The sequence below is a fragment of the Lepidochelys olivacea genome, assembly GCF_965140295.1.
Source record: "Lepidochelys olivacea isolate rLepOli2 genome assembly, chromosome: 25".
NCBI lineage: Eukaryota > Metazoa > Chordata > Testudines > Cheloniidae > Lepidochelys > Lepidochelys olivacea.
In genome coordinates, this window is record NC_140435.1 from 5,522,124 (window position 1) to 5,544,281 (window position 22,158).

The 22,158-nt window shown below is 42.7% G+C and overlaps 1 protein-coding gene across 1 annotated transcript in view; it reads left to right on the forward strand.

Annotated features, from left to right (window-relative positions):
* Window positions 1–22,158, forward strand: part of HNRNPM (heterogeneous nuclear ribonucleoprotein M) — a 31,937-nt gene extending 9,779 nt beyond the window's left edge. Inside the window, exons 4-13 of the mRNA XM_084614830.1 lie at window positions 249–402; window positions 2,830–2,879; window positions 3,737–3,797; window positions 8,792–8,893; window positions 12,520–12,564; window positions 13,163–13,237; window positions 14,517–14,615; window positions 18,937–19,715; window positions 20,062–20,113; window positions 21,719–22,158. Of these exons, the coding sequence (XP_084470956.1) occupies window positions 249–402; window positions 2,830–2,879; window positions 3,737–3,797; window positions 8,792–8,893; window positions 12,520–12,564; window positions 13,163–13,237; window positions 14,517–14,615; window positions 18,937–19,715; window positions 20,062–20,113; window positions 21,719–21,882 (1,581 nt within the window). The 3' untranslated portion in view covers window positions 21,883–22,158. The remainder of the gene's footprint in view (window positions 1–248; window positions 403–2,829; window positions 2,880–3,736; window positions 3,798–8,791; window positions 8,894–12,519; window positions 12,565–13,162; window positions 13,238–14,516; window positions 14,616–18,936; window positions 19,716–20,061; window positions 20,114–21,718) is intronic.

Sequence of the window (22,158 nt, forward strand, 5' to 3'; positions counted from 1 at the left end):
CAGTGGGATTCTTCTAGAGTTAAGGTACTCGCTATGCGTGAACGTCTTGTATTCACTTTGCTCTGGTTTGAAACTTTCGTAGCTGACTATCTTTGAGTTAACACTTTCTGCCATTTTTGGAAAGATTATTGCCTTTATGCTCAAATCTATAGTATCCTAGTTCAGGAACCTTTCAGTAAACAATATTTGGGGCTATTTGTTGGGTAAAAATTTCTGTAATGTTTTTAAGCAGTATGTTTTTCTTTCAGTTGGATTACAAGGTTGGCTGGAAGAAACTGAAGGAAGTGTTCAGCATGGCTGGCGTGGTTGTTCGAGCTGACATACTAGAAGACAAAGATGGCAAAAGTCGTGGGATTGGCACTGTTACTTTTGAACAATCTATTGAAGCTGTTCAGGCTATATGTATCCTTTCTGAAGAAATTTTTCAACAGTGAAGCAAACACTTAAAATGAGGCTTTCCTAGGTACCAGACAAGACTTCCAGTCCATGTCCCATCTGATTTCTCATGTGAAAGCAAATGGCAGACTAGTAGAATTGGCATTAGTTAAACTCTGAAAATATAGTGCTTCTGTCTCTCATATTGAAATTAAACACCATCTTGCCTCATGGTAATACATTGGTACCCTGTCATACACTGAGGAAATCGGTGAAGAAACCTGGGTGTAAAGGAAACCTTACGTTTCCTAGCTTAAGTAAACTGTTGACTTGAGGGAAACAAGAATGTATTGGAAAGGGGCTCCCTTCTGGAACAACATACTGTATGTCTTTGGCTGGAAATATACACAGCTGCCTCTTAGGTGTACCTAATAATTAAACACAATATAGATTTGCTAGAGGGGTTTATTTTAAATCCCTTTACGGATGATCAATGAGGGCTATTGGGGGAGAAAGGTTTGTGACATTCCCTGTTTTATGATATATGAAGGTCTGGAGCTTTTTAAACATATCTGCTTTTTACGCGGTAAACTCTGGCCCTGTCTACTCTTGCTTTCTTTGAAGACAGCGAATAAATGTGATAATCACAGATGCCAAGCAAGTGATCCTGATACAGAGGGGAAACAAATTTTTATTCATATTTTTCTTTGTGAGCACTTGTAACAAATGAAGGAAGAAGAATTTTACAATTCAACTTTTCAGTTAAAGGCTGAGCATTCCGATTACTGTCTTCCAAATCAGGCATCCAGATAAAAGCGGGGAGACAAGATTTGATAGCTATGATGTTTTTAAGATGGCTCACAATGAGAGGGTGGATTAGAGAATGGGGTGTATGTCGGGAATGAGGCTCATATAAGACTAAGTGCTATACCATCTTATAGTAGAGGTACATTTGTCAAACTGGACATGTCTGGGGTTGAGTTTCAGGACTAAGGGCAAAGTTGGTAAAGTTTCTGGAGTACAGAGTTGTTTGGAGAATTTAAACTGTCTTCTGACTTTCAAATGCATAGTTTTTAATGATATATAATGTCTTAATGAATTTTTGGTTAGGATTAAATATGTTTGTAATCTTAATATTTCCCAACCAAAAAACACTGATTAAGATACCTTTGAAGCTTCAATTGGTGGATTTTAAGTTCCAGGGAGGGAGACCAACCTGGGTCAAACCAATGCTTCAGAGGGAATGGATGGGAACAGGGCAGTTATTGAATGATCCATCTCCTGTCATCCAGTCCCAGCTTCTGACAGAAGTTTAGAGACACCCAGAGAGCAGTGGTGTGCTCCTTAACATCTTGGCTTATACCCATTGATGGACCTATCCTCCATGAACCCCTTAACTTTTGGCCTTCACAACCTCCCCTGGCAAGGAGTTCCACATATAGTGTGTTGTGTGAAGAAGTATTTCCTTATGTGTTAAACCTGCTGCCTATTAATTTCACTGGGTGGCTCCTGGGTTCTTGTGGTGTTTACCCTTTCACATAACACTTCCTTATTGACTTTCTCCACAACATTCATGATTTTATAGACCTCTATTGTTTCTCCCATTAGTTTGACTCTTTTCTAAACTGAACAGTCAGTCTCTTTAATCTGTCCTCATATGGTAACTGTTCTATACCTCTAATCACTTTTGCCCTTCTCTGTACTCTTCCAGTTCTAATATCTTTTTTGAGATGGGATGGTCAGAGCTGCATGCAGTATTCAAGGTGTGGGCATATTATGGGGATGGATAGATAGTGGCATTAGGGTATTTTCTGTTTTATTTATCCATTTCCTAATGGTTCCTAACATTAACCATTTTGACGACTGCTGCACATTAAGCAGGTATTTTCAGAGAACTATCCACAAAAACTCCAAGATCTTTCTTGAGTCATAAAAGCTAATGTAGACCCCATCATTTTGTATGTTTTCCAGTGTGCATTACTTTGTACTTATCAACATTGAATTAATCTGCCATTTATTGTCAGTCACCCAGTCTAGTGAGATCACTTCATAACTCTCCACAGTCAGCATTGGACTTGAGTAATTTTGTATTGTCTGCAAACTTCGCCACCTCACTGTTTACCCCTTTTTCCAGGTCACTTATGAATATGTTCAACAGCACTTGTCCCAGTACAGATCCGTGGGGGGACTCTGGTATTTATCTCTCTCCTCTGTGAAAACTGAGTGTTTATTCCTACCCTTTGTGTCCTATCTCTTAACCAGTTACTGATACATGAGTTACCAGTTACTTATTCCATAACTGCCTATTTTGCTTAAGAGCCTCCCTGCAGTGCGGTGGGGCTGATACACTGCCGTACATTTGAAGCTGTACTGCTGTTAACTTTAAGTTGTCCTTTTTAGCAGGAAGATTTTTGGACTAACATTTTGAAAAACCATCCTTAACTTAAGTGTTAGCAATGTTCAATGGGCAGCTGCTTTTTGACAGACCAATGCATGTAAAAATGGTAAGTATATTCACAGTCCTCTTACTGTGTAATGTGATATCAGTACTTGTGTTGGATATCTATCTCATGACTAGCATTCAAACTGTGGTCCATGGAACACTCAGAGTTGAGAACCAAGCAACATATTAATCTGGTGTGGTAGAAGAAAGCAAGGAGAGAAATGGAGATGCAATTGTGAGGATTGTTTCGTCAGATTTAGTTTGTAGGATGAAACATGAGAGGTCATCAGACTGGTTAAGCACTCAGAACTCTTCACCATGCTGCTGCTGCTTCAAACCCAGCTCAAGCATATAGGAGACACAAGCAGCTACCATTGGAATGGTGGTGTGGCAGCGTAACAGGCAAAGGATCAAATGAATCTGGATTGTGAACTGGTTTCATCACTCAAAGCTGGAATAACATTTTGTTTACTGATACATGTGTGTCCTATGGGTAGGCTCTGTTTGTAGAGCACTCTTGAGGACAGCTACAATTGCTTTAACAGAACACTTCAGTGCAGGTTAAAATAATTTGATTTACACCATCGGCAGGCACCTAAACTATTTTAAATACGTTTGATCTTGTTAGTATAGCTAAACGCAGATTTCCAAGTTTTCCCTACTACTATTTCTCAAGCTGCATTGAGGAGGCTGAAGTGGCAGTGCCTTGCCCATAGAGAATTCTTTTCTGGAGTAATCCCCCAAAACGTAACTTCAGGAAATGGCTGTATTTATGAATTACCTACTTGGCAGTAAGTCCATAGTACAGTTATGGATATTGTTCGTCAGGAATTGCCATAGCTTTGAGTGCTGGTTCCATTAAAAGATGCTGCCAGAAATCATGTGTGTGGAGTTTAACGCTGTTTTAACTGTTTCCAGGATGAGCGAGCCTTTCCAAAGGGAGACTTTTTCCCTCCAGAACGACCCCAGCAGCTTCCTCGTAAGTTTCTTTAAAATTAACACCTTGAATTTTTAGCTTTCAGGAGTTCCGGTTGCTGTACTGCAGGAATGGTGCAGGAAAGCCTCCTTGGCAGAGTGCTATAAAGCTGATGTTGCTAGATGAGGTGGGGAGGGGCTTTTATTCCAGATACTCCCTAATACTCAAGGCACCAAGAGGGGTTAGCCCAGGGGTCTGAAACTCAAATGACCACATGAGGACTAGTACATTGGCCAGAGGGCCGCACCACTGACGCCCCCGCCCTCACTCCACCCATTCCATGAGGCCCTGCCTCACCTCTTCCGCCCCCTCCCTGACCCCAGAGGGTGCAAGAGGTGTGCAGGGTGCAGCAGGGGGCTCAGGACAGGAGGTTGGGGTGCAGGAGGGGTGTGGCGGGGGTTGGGCTGCAGGAGGGCTTTGGGGTGTGGCAGGGGGCTCAGGGCAGGGGGTTGGGCTGCAGGAGGGGTGTGGCAGGGGGCGGGCTCTGTCCCGGTGTGCACTGGGGTCAGGGCAGGCTCCTTGCCCCCAGGCCGCTCCAGGAAGCGGCCTCCCCCACAGGTTCCGGCCACTTCCTGGAGTGGCACTGGGGCAGGGCAGGCAGGGAGCCGCTCTAGGTAAGCGCTTGTGGGGCGTGCAGGGAGCTGGCAGGCCGCAGAAAATAACCCTGTAGGCCACATGTTTGAGACCCCTGCGTTAGCCTCTGTGGTTTGGGGACCCCTCAATCAGTTCTGGGTCAAGGGAAAGTCAAGATGGTGTCTGGAAACATCATGCTCCTTAAAGGAAGGAGGCTGGCTTTCTGCTTTGGACTCTATAGCATTTAAGTATCATAGAATATTAGGGTTGGAAGGGACCTCAGGAGGTCATCTAGTCCACCCCCTGCTCAAAGCAGGACTGATCCCAGACTAAATTATCCCAGCCAGGGCTTTGTCAAGCCTGACCGTAAAAACTTCTAGGGAAGGAGATTCCACCACCTCCCTAGATAATGCATTCCAGTTCACCCTCCTAGTGAAAAGGTTTTTCCTAATATCCAACCTAAACCTCCCCCACTGCAACTTGAGACCATTTGTTCTGTCATCTGCTACCACTGAGAACAGTCTAGATCCATCCTCTTTGGAACCCCCTTTCAGGTAGTTGAAAGCAACTATCAAATCCCCCCTCATTCTTCTCTTCTGAAGACTAAACATCCCCAGTTCCCTCAGCCTGTCCTCATAAGTCATGTGTTCCAGTCCCCTAATCATTTTTGTTGCCCTCCGCTGGACTCTTTCCAATTTTTTCACATCCTTCTTGTAGTGTGGGGCCCAAAACTGGACACAGTAGTCCAGATGAGGCCTCACCAATGTCGAATAGAGGGGAATGATCACATCCCTCAATCTGCTGGCAATGCCCCTACTTATACATCCCAAAATGCCATTGGCCTTCTTGGCAACAAGGGCACACTGTTGACTCATATTCAACTTCTCGTCCACTGTAACCCCTAGGTCCTTTTCTGCAGAGCTGCTGCCGAGCCATTCGGTCCCTAGTCTGTAGCGGTGCATGGGATTCTTCCGTCCTAAGTGCAGGACTCTGCACTTGTCCTTGTTGAACTTCATCAGATTTCTTTTGGCCCAATCCTCCAATTTGTCTAGGTCCCTCTGTATCCTATCCCTACCCTCCAGCGTATCTACCTCTCCTCCCAGTTTAGTGTCATCTGCAAACTTGCTGAGGGTGCAATCCACACCATCCTCCAGATCATTTATGAAGATATTGAACAAAACCGTAAGTTTCTCAATTAATTCCAAAACCACCTCTAGTGACACTTCAATCTGTGACAATTCCTCAGATTTGTCACCTACAAAAGAAGTCTCCGGTTTGGGAATCTCCCTAACATCCCAGCTGGCGGGAAGGGCCAGGGTAAGAAGAAGGGGAAGGTCCCCACTAAAAAGACCAGGCCCTCCATGGCAGGGACTGCCCCCACTTCCACGGCCCCGCCACCGGCCGCAGCGTCCCTACTCGCTGCTCCCTTCACCAGCTCTGCGGGTGACCCTCCTCCGGCCCCCAGGGCGTATGCCCAGGTGGTGGCAGCCCCTCCACCTGCCGCTATGTCATCTCTCCCGCCCACCACCTCCGCTACCATCTATAGCAGCCGGGGCCCCTTTCCCACCATGACCAGGAAGTACAGCATCTTTTGCCTCCTGGTGCCCACCTCGCCCCATGTGGAGTCCTGAGGGCGGTGGGGCCCATGGCCATTGTGGCAACCTCCAAAAAAAACCCCCAAAAACCTCAGCTGTGAAGACTGAAGCAAAGAATTCATTTAGTTTCTCTGCAATGACTTTATCATCCTTAAGTGCTCCTTTTGTATCTCGATCATCCAAGGGCCCCACTGGTTGTTTAGCAGGCTTCCTGCTTCTGATGTACTTTAAAAATATTTTATTATTACCTTTTGAGTTTTTGACTAGCTGTTCTTCAAACTCCTTTTTTGGCTTTTATTACATTTTTACATTTAATTTGGCAGTGTGTATGCTCCTTTCTATTTACCTTACTAGGATTTGACTTCCACTTTTTAAAAGATGCCTTTTTATCTTTCATTGCTTCTTTTACATGATTGATAAGCCACGGTGGCTCTTGTTTTTTTTTTTTTTTTTTTTTTTTTAGTTCTTTTACTGTGTGTTTTAATTTGGGGTATACATTTAAGTTGAGCCTCTATTATGGTGTCTTTGAAAAGTGTCCATGCAGCTTGCAGGGGTTTCACTCTAGTCACTGTACCTTTTAATTTCTGCTTAACTAACCTCCTCCTTTTTGCATAGTTCCCCTTTCTGAAATTAAATGCCACAGGGTTGGGCTGTTGAGGTGTTCTTCCCACACAGGAATGTTAAATGTTGTTACATTTTGGTCACTATTTCCAAGCGGTCCTGTTATAGTTACCTCTTGGACCAGATCCTGCGCTCCACTCAGGACTAGATCGAGAGTTGCCTCTCCCCTGGTGGGTTCCTGGACCAGCTGCTCCAAGAAGCAGTCATTGAAAGTATCGAGAAATTTTGTCTCTGTATTTCGTCCTGAGGTGACATCCCCAGTCAATATGGGGATAATTGAAATCCCTCACTATTACTGAGTTCTTTATTTTGATAGCCTCTCTAATCTGCCTTAGCATTTCATCATCACTATTATGGTCTTGGTCAGGTGGTCGATCATAGATCCCTACTGTTATATTCTTATTAGAGCATGGAATTACTATCCATAGAGATTCTATGGAACATGTGGATTCATTTCAGATTTTTATTTCATTTGATTCTACATTTTCTTTCACTTATAGTGCCACTCCCCCCATCCCCGCATGACCTGTTCTGTCCTTCCGATATATTTTGTACCCCGGAATGATTGTGTCCCATTGATTGTCCTCACTCCACCAGGTTTCTGTGATGCCTATTATATCAATATCCTCCTTTAACACGAGGCACTCTAGTTCACCCATCTTATTATTTAGACTTCTAGCATTTATGTACAAGCACTTTAAAAACTTGTCACTGTTTATTTGTCTGCCCTTTTCTGATGTGTCAGATTCTTTGTGAATATTTCTCATCTGATCTGGCCCATACTTTATCCTTCTCCATCCTCTCCTCCTGACTAAAACCTAGAGAATCTCTCTCAATAGACTCTCTCCTCTAAGAGAAATCTCTGTCCGATCCACGTGCACCTCTGCAGCAACCTGCTTTCCCCCATCTCTTAGTTTAAAAACTGCTCTGCAACCTTTGTAATGTGAAGTGCCAGCAGTCTGGATCCACTTTGGTTTAGGTGGAGCCAATCCTTCTTGTATAGGCTCCCCCATCCCAAAAGTTTCCCCAGTTCCTAATAAATCTAAACCCCTCCTCTTGACACCATCGTCTCATCCACACATTGACACTCTGAAGTTCTACCTGCCTTCCTGGCCCTGCGCGTGGAACTGGAAGCATTTCTGAGAATGCCACCATAGAGGTCCTGGATTCCAGTCTCTTTCGTAGCAGCCTAAATTTGGCCTCCAGGACGTCTCTTACCCTTCCCTACGTCATTGGTACCTACGTGTACCACGACCACTGGCGGCTCCTCCCCAGCACTCCACATAAGTCTATCTAGATGCCTCGAGAGATCTGCAACCTTCGCACCAGGCAGGCAAGTCGCCATTCGGTTCTCCTGGTCATCAAAAACCCAGCTATCTATGTTTTTAATGATCGAATCTCCCATTACTAACACCTGCCTTTTCCTAATGACTGGAGTTCCTCCCCAGGAGAGGTAACCTCAGTGCGAGAGGATACCCCAACATCTTCTGGAAGGAGGGTGCCAACTATGGGAAGGTTTCCCTCTGTTCCCATTGACTGTTCTCCTTCTCTGGGCCTTTCATCCTCCTTAACAACGCAGGGGCTGTATGACCAGCACAAATGTACAGTGTCCTGGAAAGCCTCAACATACCTCTCTCCCTCCTTTAGCTCCTCCAGTTCCGCCACCCTGGCCTCCAAGCCTGTACACGGTCTCTGAGGGCCAGGAGCTCCTTGCACCGAGTGCACACATACGCCACCTGCCCACGGGGGTGTTGGCTGTTTTCTTTCCTTGGCTATTGCATGATCAAGAACAATACTCTAAAAAGGATGAGGTGTTCTCCACTGGATTCCCACTGATCTCAAATTGAGGGGTGTTAACTTTTTATATTGAACATTTACTTTTGGATAATGGAGGATAAGAAATGAATCATTTCTTTTTTCTATCTTGCTGTTTAGAAGACTTTCAGCTCCTGCATCAGGGCTGACCTTGGAAAGTACCTAAATGGGTGGAGGGAGGGAGATGCTTGAGGAAGTAGAGAGAGGTGATATCACACTACCTGTCATCTCTCTTTCAGATCAACTGCAGAGCTTTGAGAGTTTTCACTTAAGTGCTAGAAATACAGACCCAAGAGGGGGAATCCACTGATCTTCAGAATAAAATACTAATTTTGTGACTTCAAGAACAAAGCTTTCTGTGCCAAAAAATAAAGAAATTACTTTTGTCTCTAGATGGGCTTGGTGGTATTGGCATGGGACTAGGACCAGGAGGTCAGCCTATTGATGCAAATCATTTAAACAAAGGCATGGGAATGCCCAACATGGGACCTGGAGGTAAGAAAATCACAGCTCTTACTGTGTGTGTGTTTCATTAAGTCTTTTTCCTAGCTTTTCATATGACCTCGGGTTGCTGTCTTTTCAGTAAAGAGAACCCAAAACGTGCTTCAAAAAATCCAAACTGCTAAAGTAAATACTTTTCCTCCTTGATGACCCAAACTAGAGTGGATTCATGTACCACCTTAAATTATATTAGTTCATGTACCACCTTAAATTCTAAATGAATAGATGGAACATCAAGCTCACATATCACCAGTGGTACATACACCACGCTTTGGGAGCCCCTTGTCTAGTACATCTCATTTTCTGGCTCTCGTGCACTAGGAGCAAACACTACAAGGGGATGTTACACTTCAAAGTATGAGAGGTTTCAGAGTAACAGCCGTGTTAGTCTGTATTTGTAAAAAGAAAAGGAGTACTTGTGGCACCTTAGACTACCAATTTATTTGAGCATAAGCTTTTGTGAGCTACAGCTCACTTCATCAGATGCGTACTGTGGAAACTGCAGAAGTTTTTATACACACGAACCATGAAAAAATGTGTTTATCACTACAAAAGGTTTTCTCTCCCCCCACCCCACTCTCCTGCTGGTAATAGCTTATGTAAAGTGATCACTCTCCTTACAATGTATATGATGATCAAGGTGGGCCATTTCCAGCACAAATCCAGGGTTTAACAAGAACGTCTGAGGAATGGGGAGGCGGGGGAGGAAAAAACAAGGGGAAATAAGTTACTTTGCATAATGACTTAGCCACTCCCAGTCTCTATTCAAGCCTAAGTTAATTGTATCCAATTTGCAAATGAATTCCAATTCAGCAGTCTCCCGCTGGAGTCTGGTTTTGAAGTTTTTCTGTTGTAAAATCGCAACTTTCAGGTCTGTAATTGCGTGACCAGAGAGATTGAAGTGTTCTCCGACTGGTTTATGAATGTTATAATTCTTGACATCTGATTTGTATCCACTTATTCTTTTACGTAGAGACTGTCCAGTTTGACCAATGTACATGGCAGAGGGGCATTGCTGGCACATGATGGCATATATCACATTGGTGCATGTGCAGGTGAATGGGTCTCTGATAGTGTGGCTGATGTTATTAGGCCCTGTGCTGATGTCCCCTGAATAGATATGTGGGCACAGTTGGCAACGGGCTTTGTTGCAAGGATAGGTTCCTGGGTTAGAGGTTCTGTTGTGTGGTATGTGGTTGCTGGTGAGTATTTGCTTCAGGTTGGGGGGCTGTCTGTAGGCAAGGACTGGCCTGTCTCCCAAGATTTGTGAGTGTGTTGGGTCATCCTTCAGGATAGGTTGTAGATCCCTAATAATGCGCTGGAGGGGTTTTAGTTGGGGGCTGAAGGTGACTGCTAGTGGCGTTCTGTTGTTTTCTTTGTTAGGCCTGTCCTGTAGTAGGTGACTTCTGGGAACTCTTCTAGCTCTGTCAATCTGTTTCTTCACTTCCGCAGGTGGGTATTGTAGTTGTAAGAATGCTTGACAAAGATCTTGTAGGTGTTTGTCTCTGTCTGAGGGGTTGGAACAAATGCGGTTGTATCGCAGAGCTTGGCTGTAGACAATGGATCGTGTGGTGTGTTCAGGGTGAAAGTTGGAGGCATGTAGGTAGGAATAGCAGTCAGTAGGTTTCCAGTATAGGGTGGTGTTTGTGACCATCGTTTATTAGCACTGTAGTGTCCAGGAAGTGGATCTCCTGTGTGGACAGGACCAGGCTGAGGTTGATTGTGGGATGGAAATTGTTGAAATCATGGTGGAATTCCTCAAGGGCTTCTTTTCCATGGGTCCAGATGATGATGTCATCAATATAGCACAAGTAGAGTTAGGGGCGTTAGGGGACGAGAGCTGAGGAAGCGTTGTTCTAAGTCAGCCATAAAAATGTTGGCATCCTGTGGGGCCATGCGGGTACCCATAGCAGTGCTGCTGATTTGAAGGTATACATTGTCCCCAAATGTAAAATAGTTATGGGTAAGGACAAAGTCACAAAGTTCAGCCATCAGGTTAGCCGTGACATTATCGGTGATAGTGTTCTTGATGGCTTGTAGTCCATCTTTGTGTGGAATGTTGGTGTAGAGGGCGTCTACATACATAGTGGCCAGGATGGTGTTAAAATATCCCAGGTCAGGGTTCCAGGGGTGTGTCAGTGTGGATTTGATCTTGTGCTTTTTCAGGGAGTTTCTTGAGCATATGCTGTAGTTCCTTTTGGTAACTCTCAGTGGGATCAGAGGGTAATGGCTTGTAGAAAGTGGTGTTGGAGAGCTGCTGAGCAGCCTCTTGTTCATATTCCGACCTATTCATGATGACAACAGCACCTCCTTTGTCAGCCTTTTTGATTATGATGTCAGAGTTGTTTCTGAGGCTGTGGATGGCATTGCGTTCTGCACGGCGGAGGTTGTGGGGCAAGTGATGCTGCTTTTCCACAATTTCAGCCCGTGAACATCAGCAGAAGCACTCTATGTAGAAGTCCAGTGTGCTGTCTCGACCTTCAGGAGGAGTCCACCTAGAATCCTTCTTTTTGTAGTGTTGGTAGAGAGGTCTTATGCTCAAACAAATTGGTTAGCCTCTAAGGTGCACAAGTCCTCCTTTTCTTTTTACTTTCAAAGTAGTCTTCTACTGAAAAACCTATTAATGAGTTTGGAAAGCCTTTTGGTTTCAAAAATCTACATTTAGACCTCTAACTACTGGATACAGTGTTCCCTCTTATCAGTGTTCCTCTGTGGTGGTAATCTGAGGTGGGATTGCTTATTCTTGGGTCAGACTTTCTTTGTGTGTCCAACAGGGAAGTAGCACTTCACCTGGGGCTATAATGAACTATAGCAGGGGTTCTCAAATTTCATTGCACCATGATCCCTTTCTGACAACAAAAATTACTACGTGACCCCAGGAAGAGGGACCAAAGTCTGAGCCCGTCTGAGCCCTGCCGCCTTGGGCAGGGGGGCCAAAGCCCAAGGGCTTCAGCCCAAGACGGGGGGCTTATAACCTGAGCCCCACTGCCTAGCACTGAAGCCCTCAGGCTTTGGCTTTGGCCTCAAGCAGTGGGGGTCCAGCTTTGGCTTCAGCCCCAGGCCCTAGCAAATCTAAGCCAGCCCTGGTGACCCCATTAAAATGGGTTTGCAACCCTCTTTTTGAGAACCGCTGAACTATAGTTTGCTTCTTGTCAAAATAGAACACTGAAGTTCCAAGTCAGATACCTGAAGGTGGTGTATTTCAAAGTATTGTCATAATTCATAAGTGATTTGTGGCTTCCTCTAGATACCAAACATCAGTAACTGATAATTTGACCTCCATTTAGAATCCATAATTCTAAGTTGCTTGGAAAATGAATACTGGATTCATTACATGCTGCTGTGAAGGAATCCGTTGAGAAGTTGCATAATAATAACTTCCAGTTTGTGTGTGCTCATGATGTTTCTGCTGTTTTGTCCTTTTAGAAAGGATTCCATGTCATCTTCTCCCTCAAAGATCTTATTAGTAGATCCACTCGTTCGCTACTTTTCTCGTATAAGCTTTTAAACCAAAATCCAAGTCCCCATTCCTGCAAAGTAACTTGAGAAGCTTAAACATCAGATTGATTGTATGCATGTATAATTCCATCTGTAAATAAAGCTTTCTTTTTTATTTTGAGGAATGGGAATGGAAGGCATTGGCTTTGGAATGAATAAAATGGGAGGTAAGCTACTGTACATGCAGTTCTGAAGTGCAAATAGCTTTTTTCTGTCTGTCTCTTTGGTATTAGCTAAAATTGACATAGGCTGACATCTGCCTGAAAATATCTTAATTTAGAAAGAATAATGCCAGGTAAGCATTTGTTAACTTGGAAACAGTCACTGAGTCAGTAGTGACTCTTGGTTTTTAAAGCAGTAGTAAGTTATGATGTGCTAATGGGTATTGTGCTTCTGGAGGGATGAGCTCTTCAGATGAAATATAAACCAAGATGTTAACCACTTGTGACTCTTAACAACTGCTACTGGATATTTACAAAAGCATGAGCTTGTGGCCATATTCCATCCTGAGACTAAACTGAACAGTTCAGTTACAAGGAATTTCTTCATTAATGCTAGTTTTAATTTTGTAAACATTCCCTTATGCCTCCAAAGTGTACCGTTTTGAGATGGCATTTTACATGTAGCTGCTTTTCGTAGAATATTTCTAGCAATATTACCAGAGTAAATAAGTGGAATAATGCCTTCTGATTCAGTGTGGTGACTTATTTGAAATGTACTTTTTAACGTTACCTTATCTTAAGAGATACTATAATTTTGTTTCAGGGATGGAAGGTCCTTTTGGTGGCATGGACAACCTGGGTCGCTTTCCATCTGGAATGAATATGGGCAGAATGAGTGGTGAGGCACTGATTCCTACATTATAGATCCCCAGCCTCAATAAATGTCTTGTCATGGAACTCTTTTCAAATTTGGATGGTCTGATTGAATTCGTAATGGTTGGCAGTCCTGTTAAAGCATTGTATGCTTTAAGGCTACCTACAAAAGAAAGGAAAAGAACACATTTCCTCTATATTGTGTAAAGAGAACCTGAAAGCTTTATTTTTTTGCCGTTTTTACCACTAGCCGTAACAGCAGTGTCAAGTTTAACTTTTGCCATAGGTCTCCCTGGAAAACAAGAGTTTTCTCAATCTTTTCTTTGTAGGAATGGGAGTGATGCATCTTCAACAAAGATCTCATTTTTCACTTCTTAAAAATTTCAGTTAAAGATGCCAACAGTTCCAAGCAGCTTGACTAAAAATTCCTTTCCCCTCTCAGTTGCTCAAGTTTCACTTATAAGCTGTTTTTACTCAGTTCCCTAGTCTTCGGGGATGGATAAGACCTTACACCTTCACATGTAAATAAAATTAGGAAAACCCTTGAGTTTTGAAAACTCATTCAGCCTTTCTTCATCATGAAGAAGCAAAAATTATCACAATCTTTCCCTTGCAGATTCACATTTAAAAATAAATACTTGTTTGCTCTTACGGGATATAAAACAACCTAAAATTTCAAGAGCTTTTCCTGAAATCCTAACTTTGAGGAAATCTTGGCTAGCTCTTGGGAGGACCTGGATAGAATGAAATTACAGTTGTACCTGACAAGGTTTGGCTCCCACATCATCATAAGTAGGTTGATAGAGGAGTGTTGATGTTCTGTTAAGGGATAGAGCAGAGCGTGGGTTAGTAATCTATGTAATCCATAGATACAGGTCCTCCAAACACCTTGCCAAGACCCACTAGGAAAAGGAAGTGCGAGGATCTGAAATTTCAAAGTGTGTGTGTGTAAAAACAAAAAAAATACTCCACGTGTGTGGGTAGGTCTGTATCTCTAAGAAGCAGTACATGGCAAAAACACTTGTTTCACAGTTCACCTGCTAAAATATTACAAGAGACATGTTCTCTTCAGGTTTCAGAGTAACAGCCGTGTTAGTCTGTATTCGCAAAAAGAAAAGGAGTACTTGTGGCACCTTAGAGACTAACCAATTTATTTGAGCATGAGCTTTCGTGAAGTGAGCTGTAGCTCACGAAAGCTCATGCTCAAATAAATTGGTTAGTCTCTAAGGTGCCACAAGTACTCCTGTTCTCTTCAGGATGTCTTAAGTTGTTGTGGAAATATACTAAATTAATACTTTGTGCAGAGATGGATCGTGCAATGGGTGGAGGATTTGACAGAGACTTTGGAAGAAATGAGATGGGAATGTCTCGTAGTTTTGGAGACACCCTGGACAGGGGAATAGGTAAGCAAACAAAGGCTGTATTTGTGCTATGCGCTATTCATCTGAACTGTGCATACAATAGTTACAAGTAACGTTTGGAATAATCTCTTCTGCTGTGGTATGAGAATCTAGTTACAACTTTGACTAAAATTTAGTGTACTCCCTAAAATGTATTTGAAATCATGCCTTTTGAGAAACTAAGTATTCTCATGAGCTGTATGGGAGGTATCCCAGACTGAGTGGTTCTTCAAGTGATTACATGTGTTCATTCTGCACATAGTCATTGGGGAATTTTTCCCTCAGTGGTACCTGTTGGCCTGACTCAAGTGTTCTCTGCTGCTGCACACCATTGTGTGCTGGTGTAAAGAGCCGCTCTAGTTCCTCCTTACCGCCTAAGACAGCTCTCATTACCTCTTCACCGTACTACTTTTGGCCTGTCAGCAGCTTGTTGGGCTTTCAGAAAAGATACAACAGTGGTAGCTGCTTTCCTGAGGAGGCTCCAAGTACAAGTCTACCCTTACCTGGATGACTGGCTAGTCAGAGGCTGGTCCGAGGCTCAGGTACTGTCCAGTCTCTTTCATTCAGTCAACTTGTAAAACACTGGGTTTACTGATCAACTTAGAAAAAGCTTCTTTGCCCAGATCAGAGGATAGAGTTCATAGGAGCAGTGCTGGACTCTACTGAGGCCAGAGCTTTCCTTCCCGATACAAGGTTCCAAACAGTTCAGTCTCTTGTTGTAGATCTCAGTGCTTACCCACAACAGCTCAGAACTGTATGAGGCGCTGGGGCATATGGCCTTGTGCACATACGTAGTCCAGCATGCCAGCCTATATCTCGGGATTCTTCAGAGTTGGCTGACCTCTGTTTATTCATCAAATCTTCAGCATCGCAACTCTGCTAAATGTGCCCTCTTGAGCATTGACTTCTCTAGACTGGTGAAGAGACCCAGTCAGTGTTTGTGCAGGCATTGCCTTTGTCTGCCCTCAATCTTTGTTGATGAGCTCCTCATCCCAGGGCAGACACGTCCATCTGTTCCCCACCATACTCGGGGTTTATGGCCCCCCCGAGGGGACCTCGCCCTACATATCTGCATCAGGGACCTATTAACTGTGTGCCTTTCCTGTCAGGCTTTCCTGTGTCCAGACAAGGGAAAGGTCTGTTCTCTGATAACACAGTGGCAATGTTTTACCTCAGGCAGCACTGTCTTGAGCAGTTCAGAAATGGAATATTGGAGTGCCAGTTCAATCTTTCTTGAAGCCTCTTACCTTCTAGAGCACAGAATGAGTGGGCAGAATGCTGAAGTGGATCGTTTACGAGTCCCCATATGGGGTCTCTCTGACCAGATGTATTCTTTCCAGAGTGGAGGAATTCCCACATAGGTCTGTTTGCAACCAAAGCCCAACAGGAGATGCCATCAACTTGCTATCTACCAGGTGGCAGTCCCATTTCCATCAGACGCTTTCCTGATACCCTGGAAAAGCCCTTCTATGTTGTTCTCCCAATTCCACTCTTACACAGTGTTGCTAAAGATCAAATGGGATCATGCCATCTATGTTAATAGCCCCAGAGTGGCCCAGGCAGCACTGGTTCCCCACTCCCCTGGATCTGTCACTGGAGGTTCTGATTTTGTTTCCATTAGACCTAGACTTAATCTCACAAGACCACAGTCAGCTATTGCACCCAAACCTATGGGCAGGCACTTAATTTAACAGCCTGGAGGCTCTGTGGCTAAATCCTAGATGAGTCTGTGAACTTGCTCCAAGCAAATGACTAGTTGAATAGTAGAAAGTCCTCCTCCATGTCAAAGTGGAAGTGTTTTTCCATCTGGTCTTTTGCCAATGCAGTCCTCAATTCATTATCTCCTGGATAACTTACTGCACCTAACACAACAGGGTTTAGCAGTTAGTTCTATCACTTAGTGGCAATATCAGCTTTCTATCCTCACATGGACAACCATTCTATATTTTCTAATGATATAACAATGAGATTTGAGGGGTTAGACACTGCGTCTCCTAGTCCATTTAGAGCTCATTGTTATGGCTCTAGTCAAATCTACATTTTTTTTTTTAATAAACACATTCCCCTTATTTTGAGAGATACAGAGCTGGTTAAGTGGAAATCATTTCACGCTTTCACAATACATTATGTATTGGATATGGCTTCCAATCCCAGTGTGGTAGAGTAGTACTCCAATCCTGTGCAAGTAGAACTCAACATCGCTCCATCCAATTTACTGTGTTGGTTGCCAAGCTGTCCCAAGAGTGGGAATATGCAGAGGACACTTGGAGAAATGAAGATTGGTTACCTGTAACTGGAGTTCTTTGAGATGGATTTTGAATATTCACATCCCCACACCCTTTCCCTGTTCCATTGGAGTCCAAATTAAAATACCTTAGGTTTTCTGCTCACAGAGAACTCTGGTTATAAGTAACGAACCTTCATTTTAAATGAGTCCGTGTTTAAAATCTACCTGCTAACCACATCAGTGAAAGGATGTGAACCGCTCTTATTCACTTATGTACTGCCTTTACCTTAGCTTATGTTAGCTGAAGTTTTATAGTTAGTAGTCAGTTTTTAGAATAAGTTTAGTTTAGATTTAGACTAGATCGTAAATTCAAGGGCAGCTTTATTGTTCAGTATACAAATGATCCCAGTGTGAAGAAACACTAGTTTAAGCGGTGCGCATTTTGCACAGTGCTCTTCCTGGCATTTCATGCACTTATTGAATGCCTAAAATGATTCAGGGAGAACCATTCCCTGGCACGTTGTGCTATCTGTGCCATATTCTTCCCACCTCGGGCCCAGAAAGAAAGACCAAATAAACGTCAGGCCCTTCTATTACTGTTCAAATTTTGTGGTGTACTATGTCTGCACGGTTTTCAAAAATGTCAGACTGCATCAGTGTAATCATTCTTCAGAAACATTGGGAAGTTGTAAATGAGCCTGAGCCTAAACATACCCTTTTTTCCCTTTGAGTCACAGTGGGGTTCAAATTTGTCTTAAGATATAAATGAGCGTGCAACATTTAAATACCAAGAGCGTATCCCTTCATAATAAAACACACCTGCTAGGTAAGACTACTCCCTAGGCATGAGCTGAAAATGTTAGCTGTCAGCAGTACAAATACCATATATTCTTTGTTAAGCCACAATTGCTCAATAGATGGCAGCATGTTCACACAATTGCATATAGTGCCTAATCCTGCTCAGACAGTTGCCAAAAGTCAGACAGTTGTTAAGTTAATCACAGCTTGCTTTCTAGCCAGTGCACATCTTTTCAAGGAGATGAGGGAAAGTTTTGGTGGCATAGCTGATTTTTGGGGCTAGATGTGCTCAAAGAAACTTTAGACATGGGTGGTAACTGAAATTACTCCTGTAGTTTGCAGAATACTTGTCACTAGTGTTGCCTTAACAATAAACCTGACACTCTTCAGGCCAAACAGATTTTCCAAGCCTAAATTACTGGTGACAAAACTAGGACTTGGTTGCAACCCTAATATACACTTGGCAGACATACAGAACTTTAAAAAGTAATTTATCTATAAACTCAATTAATGAGACCCTGTATTCCACAGCAAGTGACACCCAAATTGTATGGAAAGGCCCTCTGGTTTCTGAAACAGATGCACCTTCTGTAGCAGATTTAGGAGCGTTCAGAAATGGAGGAATACATGGAAATGATATGATCAGTACACACTAAAATCAAAGAAATAGTTAAAATGTTTGCTTCTCTTCACATTAAAAAGCTAAATATACTGCAGGCTTTTGCCTTGGCAGTGACTGCTTGCACTGTTGAAGTTGTTACATGGAATCTGTTGGTTTTGGCACCCAGGAGAAAGCTAAAACTCTTGGTTTGCATCTCTTTACCACTTCTGGCTGGCAGGAGCAGAGTCCATTCCAATCCTTTTGGGAGAAGGGTCTTGAACTCATTCTACTCTCAGCAACTAGCTACCTCACTGCCCAACCCCAATATCTGCCACTGCATGAGCAGGCTCCTGTTTTGACAGCTGAAATGACACTTAAATTGTTGTGGTGAGCTGTGAACACAAATCCAACAACTATTTCTCTTGAATTTGCAAACTGTTTCAAACACTGCATCCCTTTACATTTGGTTGACATTTGAAAGCTTTATGCATAAGGGCTAGAAACTTGACTTCTAATAAAAAAAACCTAGGTTCTCAAGCACACTTCTGCTTCAGAATCTGCAACTACAGAACACACAAGATACTAACAAATTTAGTAACAAATTGTAGTTTCAAACATCAAGAATATCCAGGTGCATCAAATTTAATATCCTCATCACATGATCACAAATAATGAAGTCTCAATGTATTTTGTTCTAGGTGGAAGTGCCAGCATTCCTGGAATTGAGAGGATGGCACCCGGCATCGATCGTCTGGGTGCGGGAATAGAAAGAATACCTTCTGGGATGGGACATGGGATGGAGAGAGTAGGGTCTGAAATAGATAGAATGGGTCTTGTTTTGGATCGCATGGGTTCTAATGTAGATCGAATGGCCCCAGGAATTGATCGAATGGCCCCTCTGGGCATAGACCACATAGCTTCTAGCATTGACAGAATGGGTCCAACCATTGAGCGAATGGGTTCTGGTATAGAAAGAATGGGTTCTGGAATAGGTTTTGGTATTGATCGAATGGGTACTGCTATTGATCGTGTTAGTACAACTATGGACAGAATGGGATCAGGAGTAGATCGCATGGGTTCTGGCATGGATAGGATGGGTCTAAGTATGGATCGTATGGTACCTGCTGGGATGGGAACCGGAATGGGGCAAGTTATAGATAGAATGCCAACTGGATTGGATCGCATGGGTGCCACTAGTATGGAGAGAATGGGATTGGATCGCATGGGTGCCACTAGTATGGAGAGAATGGGATTGGATCGCATGGGTGCCACTAGTATGGAGAGAATGGGGCCTACCATGGGCCAGGGAATGGGGGCAGGTATAGATCGGATGGGACTTGCAATGGGAAGCAGTTTTGAAAGAACAATGGACATGGATCGTGGAAACTTCGCAGGCAGTTTTGCAGGCACTCTTGGAGGAACCGGAGGACCTGCAGCTGGGGTGGCCAGGAAAGCCTGCCAGATATTTGTGAGAAATGTGAGTAACATTTTCCTAATCTAGATAACTGCACAGAACTCTTGTGTTGGTGCTTAGTACTAGCATTTCTTCATCCTCTTAAGTTGTTGCTCGTTTCGATGGCTTCAGTTAGACTATCTTAAGTATTCGTGTAGTCTTCATCAAATGTATTAATGCTGCACAGGGAAGAGTTATATAGGGTCTGAGTAGAAAAATCTTTCCTTTAATTGATACAAACTGGACACACAACCCTCTGCACCAGTAAATGCTCTGTGTTCCATGTGTGTTATACTTCAGTGCTAGCAACTCTTAATTATTGATCAACCATGGAACAGATTCTCAGTGAATGACTGCTTTCTTTCTCCAGCTTCCTTTTGATTTCACATGGAAAATGCTGAAGGACAAATTTAATGAGTGTGGTAAGTTACTTTATGCTACTGAAGAACCTCCAAAACAACTTACTGTAGGAGAAAATCATTATGTAACATGACAAAAATTCTTTCTGAATCATAACTTCATCTGCTGCCTGTACTACTTAACCAAAACTTCTTACAAACCTAGGAAAATATTAGATATTAGCAAAAACTTGTATTTTGAATAAATGCTTGTTACAGTCATCAACTGTATCAAGTTTTTATTCTCTCCTATAATTCTGCCTTCTAGTGGCAATACTCTCCACCAAAAGTAACATGCAATAATTGTACATCTTTCTTTCAATAGTTGGAGACAGCCTGGGTACATCAGGCTTACTAGTAATCCTCTCCCTACCAGTAACTGTAAATAATTTTCTTACAGGAGTTTAATAGATCAGACAATTCTAAGTCCTCTTCCAATGGAAAACTTTAGTGTAAATATGCCCCAAACCTACTCAATACTAAAATAGAGACTGTCTTCTGTAACATTGAGCCATGAGCCCAGAATTCCACTTTCTGGTTATAGATTAATACCAACATTCCATGACTCATCTTCACTTTAAAACTCTAGTCCTGCTTGCCAGATTCATCCAATAAAAGATTAAAGGAATTTTGGTAAGATTTCAACATAATCTTTAAATCTTCTCCAGTAATATAAAACTAAAGCGAAAGGAGGAAATGGCTTCATTTACAAGAGTTCATTATGTACATCATGGGGTCTCAACATGAAGAGGGTGGCAGGTCTCAAGTAGGTCCAGAAGGACTTGTCTTTTGGACTAGATGGGAGGCAGATTCAGAAATTCTTCCTCTTATTATGTAGTCACAGTATGGAAAAAATTTAAGAACTGCTGGCACAGATGGTATATGCTTTCCACGTAGAAATATTTCAGAATATAAATTAAGTTTAGAACCATTCAGTTAATTGACATGTATTTTCCCTGCTCTGCTGGAAGGGTTTCTGGATGTGGGTAGATTGATCCAACAGATTAATCTTACAATGATGTGGCTCATGTATTTTGCTGGAATGGCTTTGTAGGGATATCTTGGAAGGGGGATGCCAGATATGAAGCTGTTTGACAAGTTTGAGTTTTACTTATCTATAGTTAGTCCCATATGCTGACTCCTTGTTCATTCCAACAGCGAATAACAATACTGCACTGTGGCCTTCACTACAAAATAGAGAGGTGCATCTATGCACCCTTCCAGTGAACTCCTTAAAAAGGGGGGCAAGTCTTGTCTGGCTCTCTGAAAACTGAGAGTCAAGCTGCATCTTCCTAAAACTGGGAAATGCTTGAATGGGGTAGATCAGTGGAAAGAGAAACAGATTCCAATCACATATCTTAAGTGAGGCAAATGTTTAATTCTGAGAACAATCCTTTATATAAAAGTATAGTCAATCACACCTGAAATATTTCTGCTGCATTTGACTCTAAAATATGTTCTAAATGTACATCTTTTTATCACTGTATTTGGATGCTCTATTAGAGACCTTTCAGAGTCTTTTAATCACAGGATCATTTCATATAGGGACCTGGTTAGGTATTGAGCTTCATGCAGTGATTTCATTACACCAAACCACCCCCCCCCCCTTTTTTTTTCTTTTCCTTGCAGGTCACGTGCTGTATGCAGACATCAAGATGGAGAATGGGAAGTCCAAAGGATGTGGTGTCGTTAGATTTGAGTCCCCAGAAGTGGCTGAGAGAGCTTGCCGAATGATGAATGGGATACAGCTTCGTGGCAGGGAAATTGATGTGCGAATTGATAGAAATGCTTAAATTAGTTGCCTTTTTAAACACTGATACCAGATGTTTTGAATTTGTATTTTTCTTGTTAACCATTTTAATTTGACTGGATGTAAAGACATTACAACAATTCAGTTGCTTTCTGGAGTAATTTTAATTACTTTTTTTAACAAATGGATTTTCCATTTTACTGTTTTGCATTGAAACTGCAATGTGCACAATCTTTTTTGTAGTTGTGGCATCTTATTGACATTACAGATGTATGCGGTATGACTTTGATAATAAATGCCAGTTACTGAAAGCTTTCAA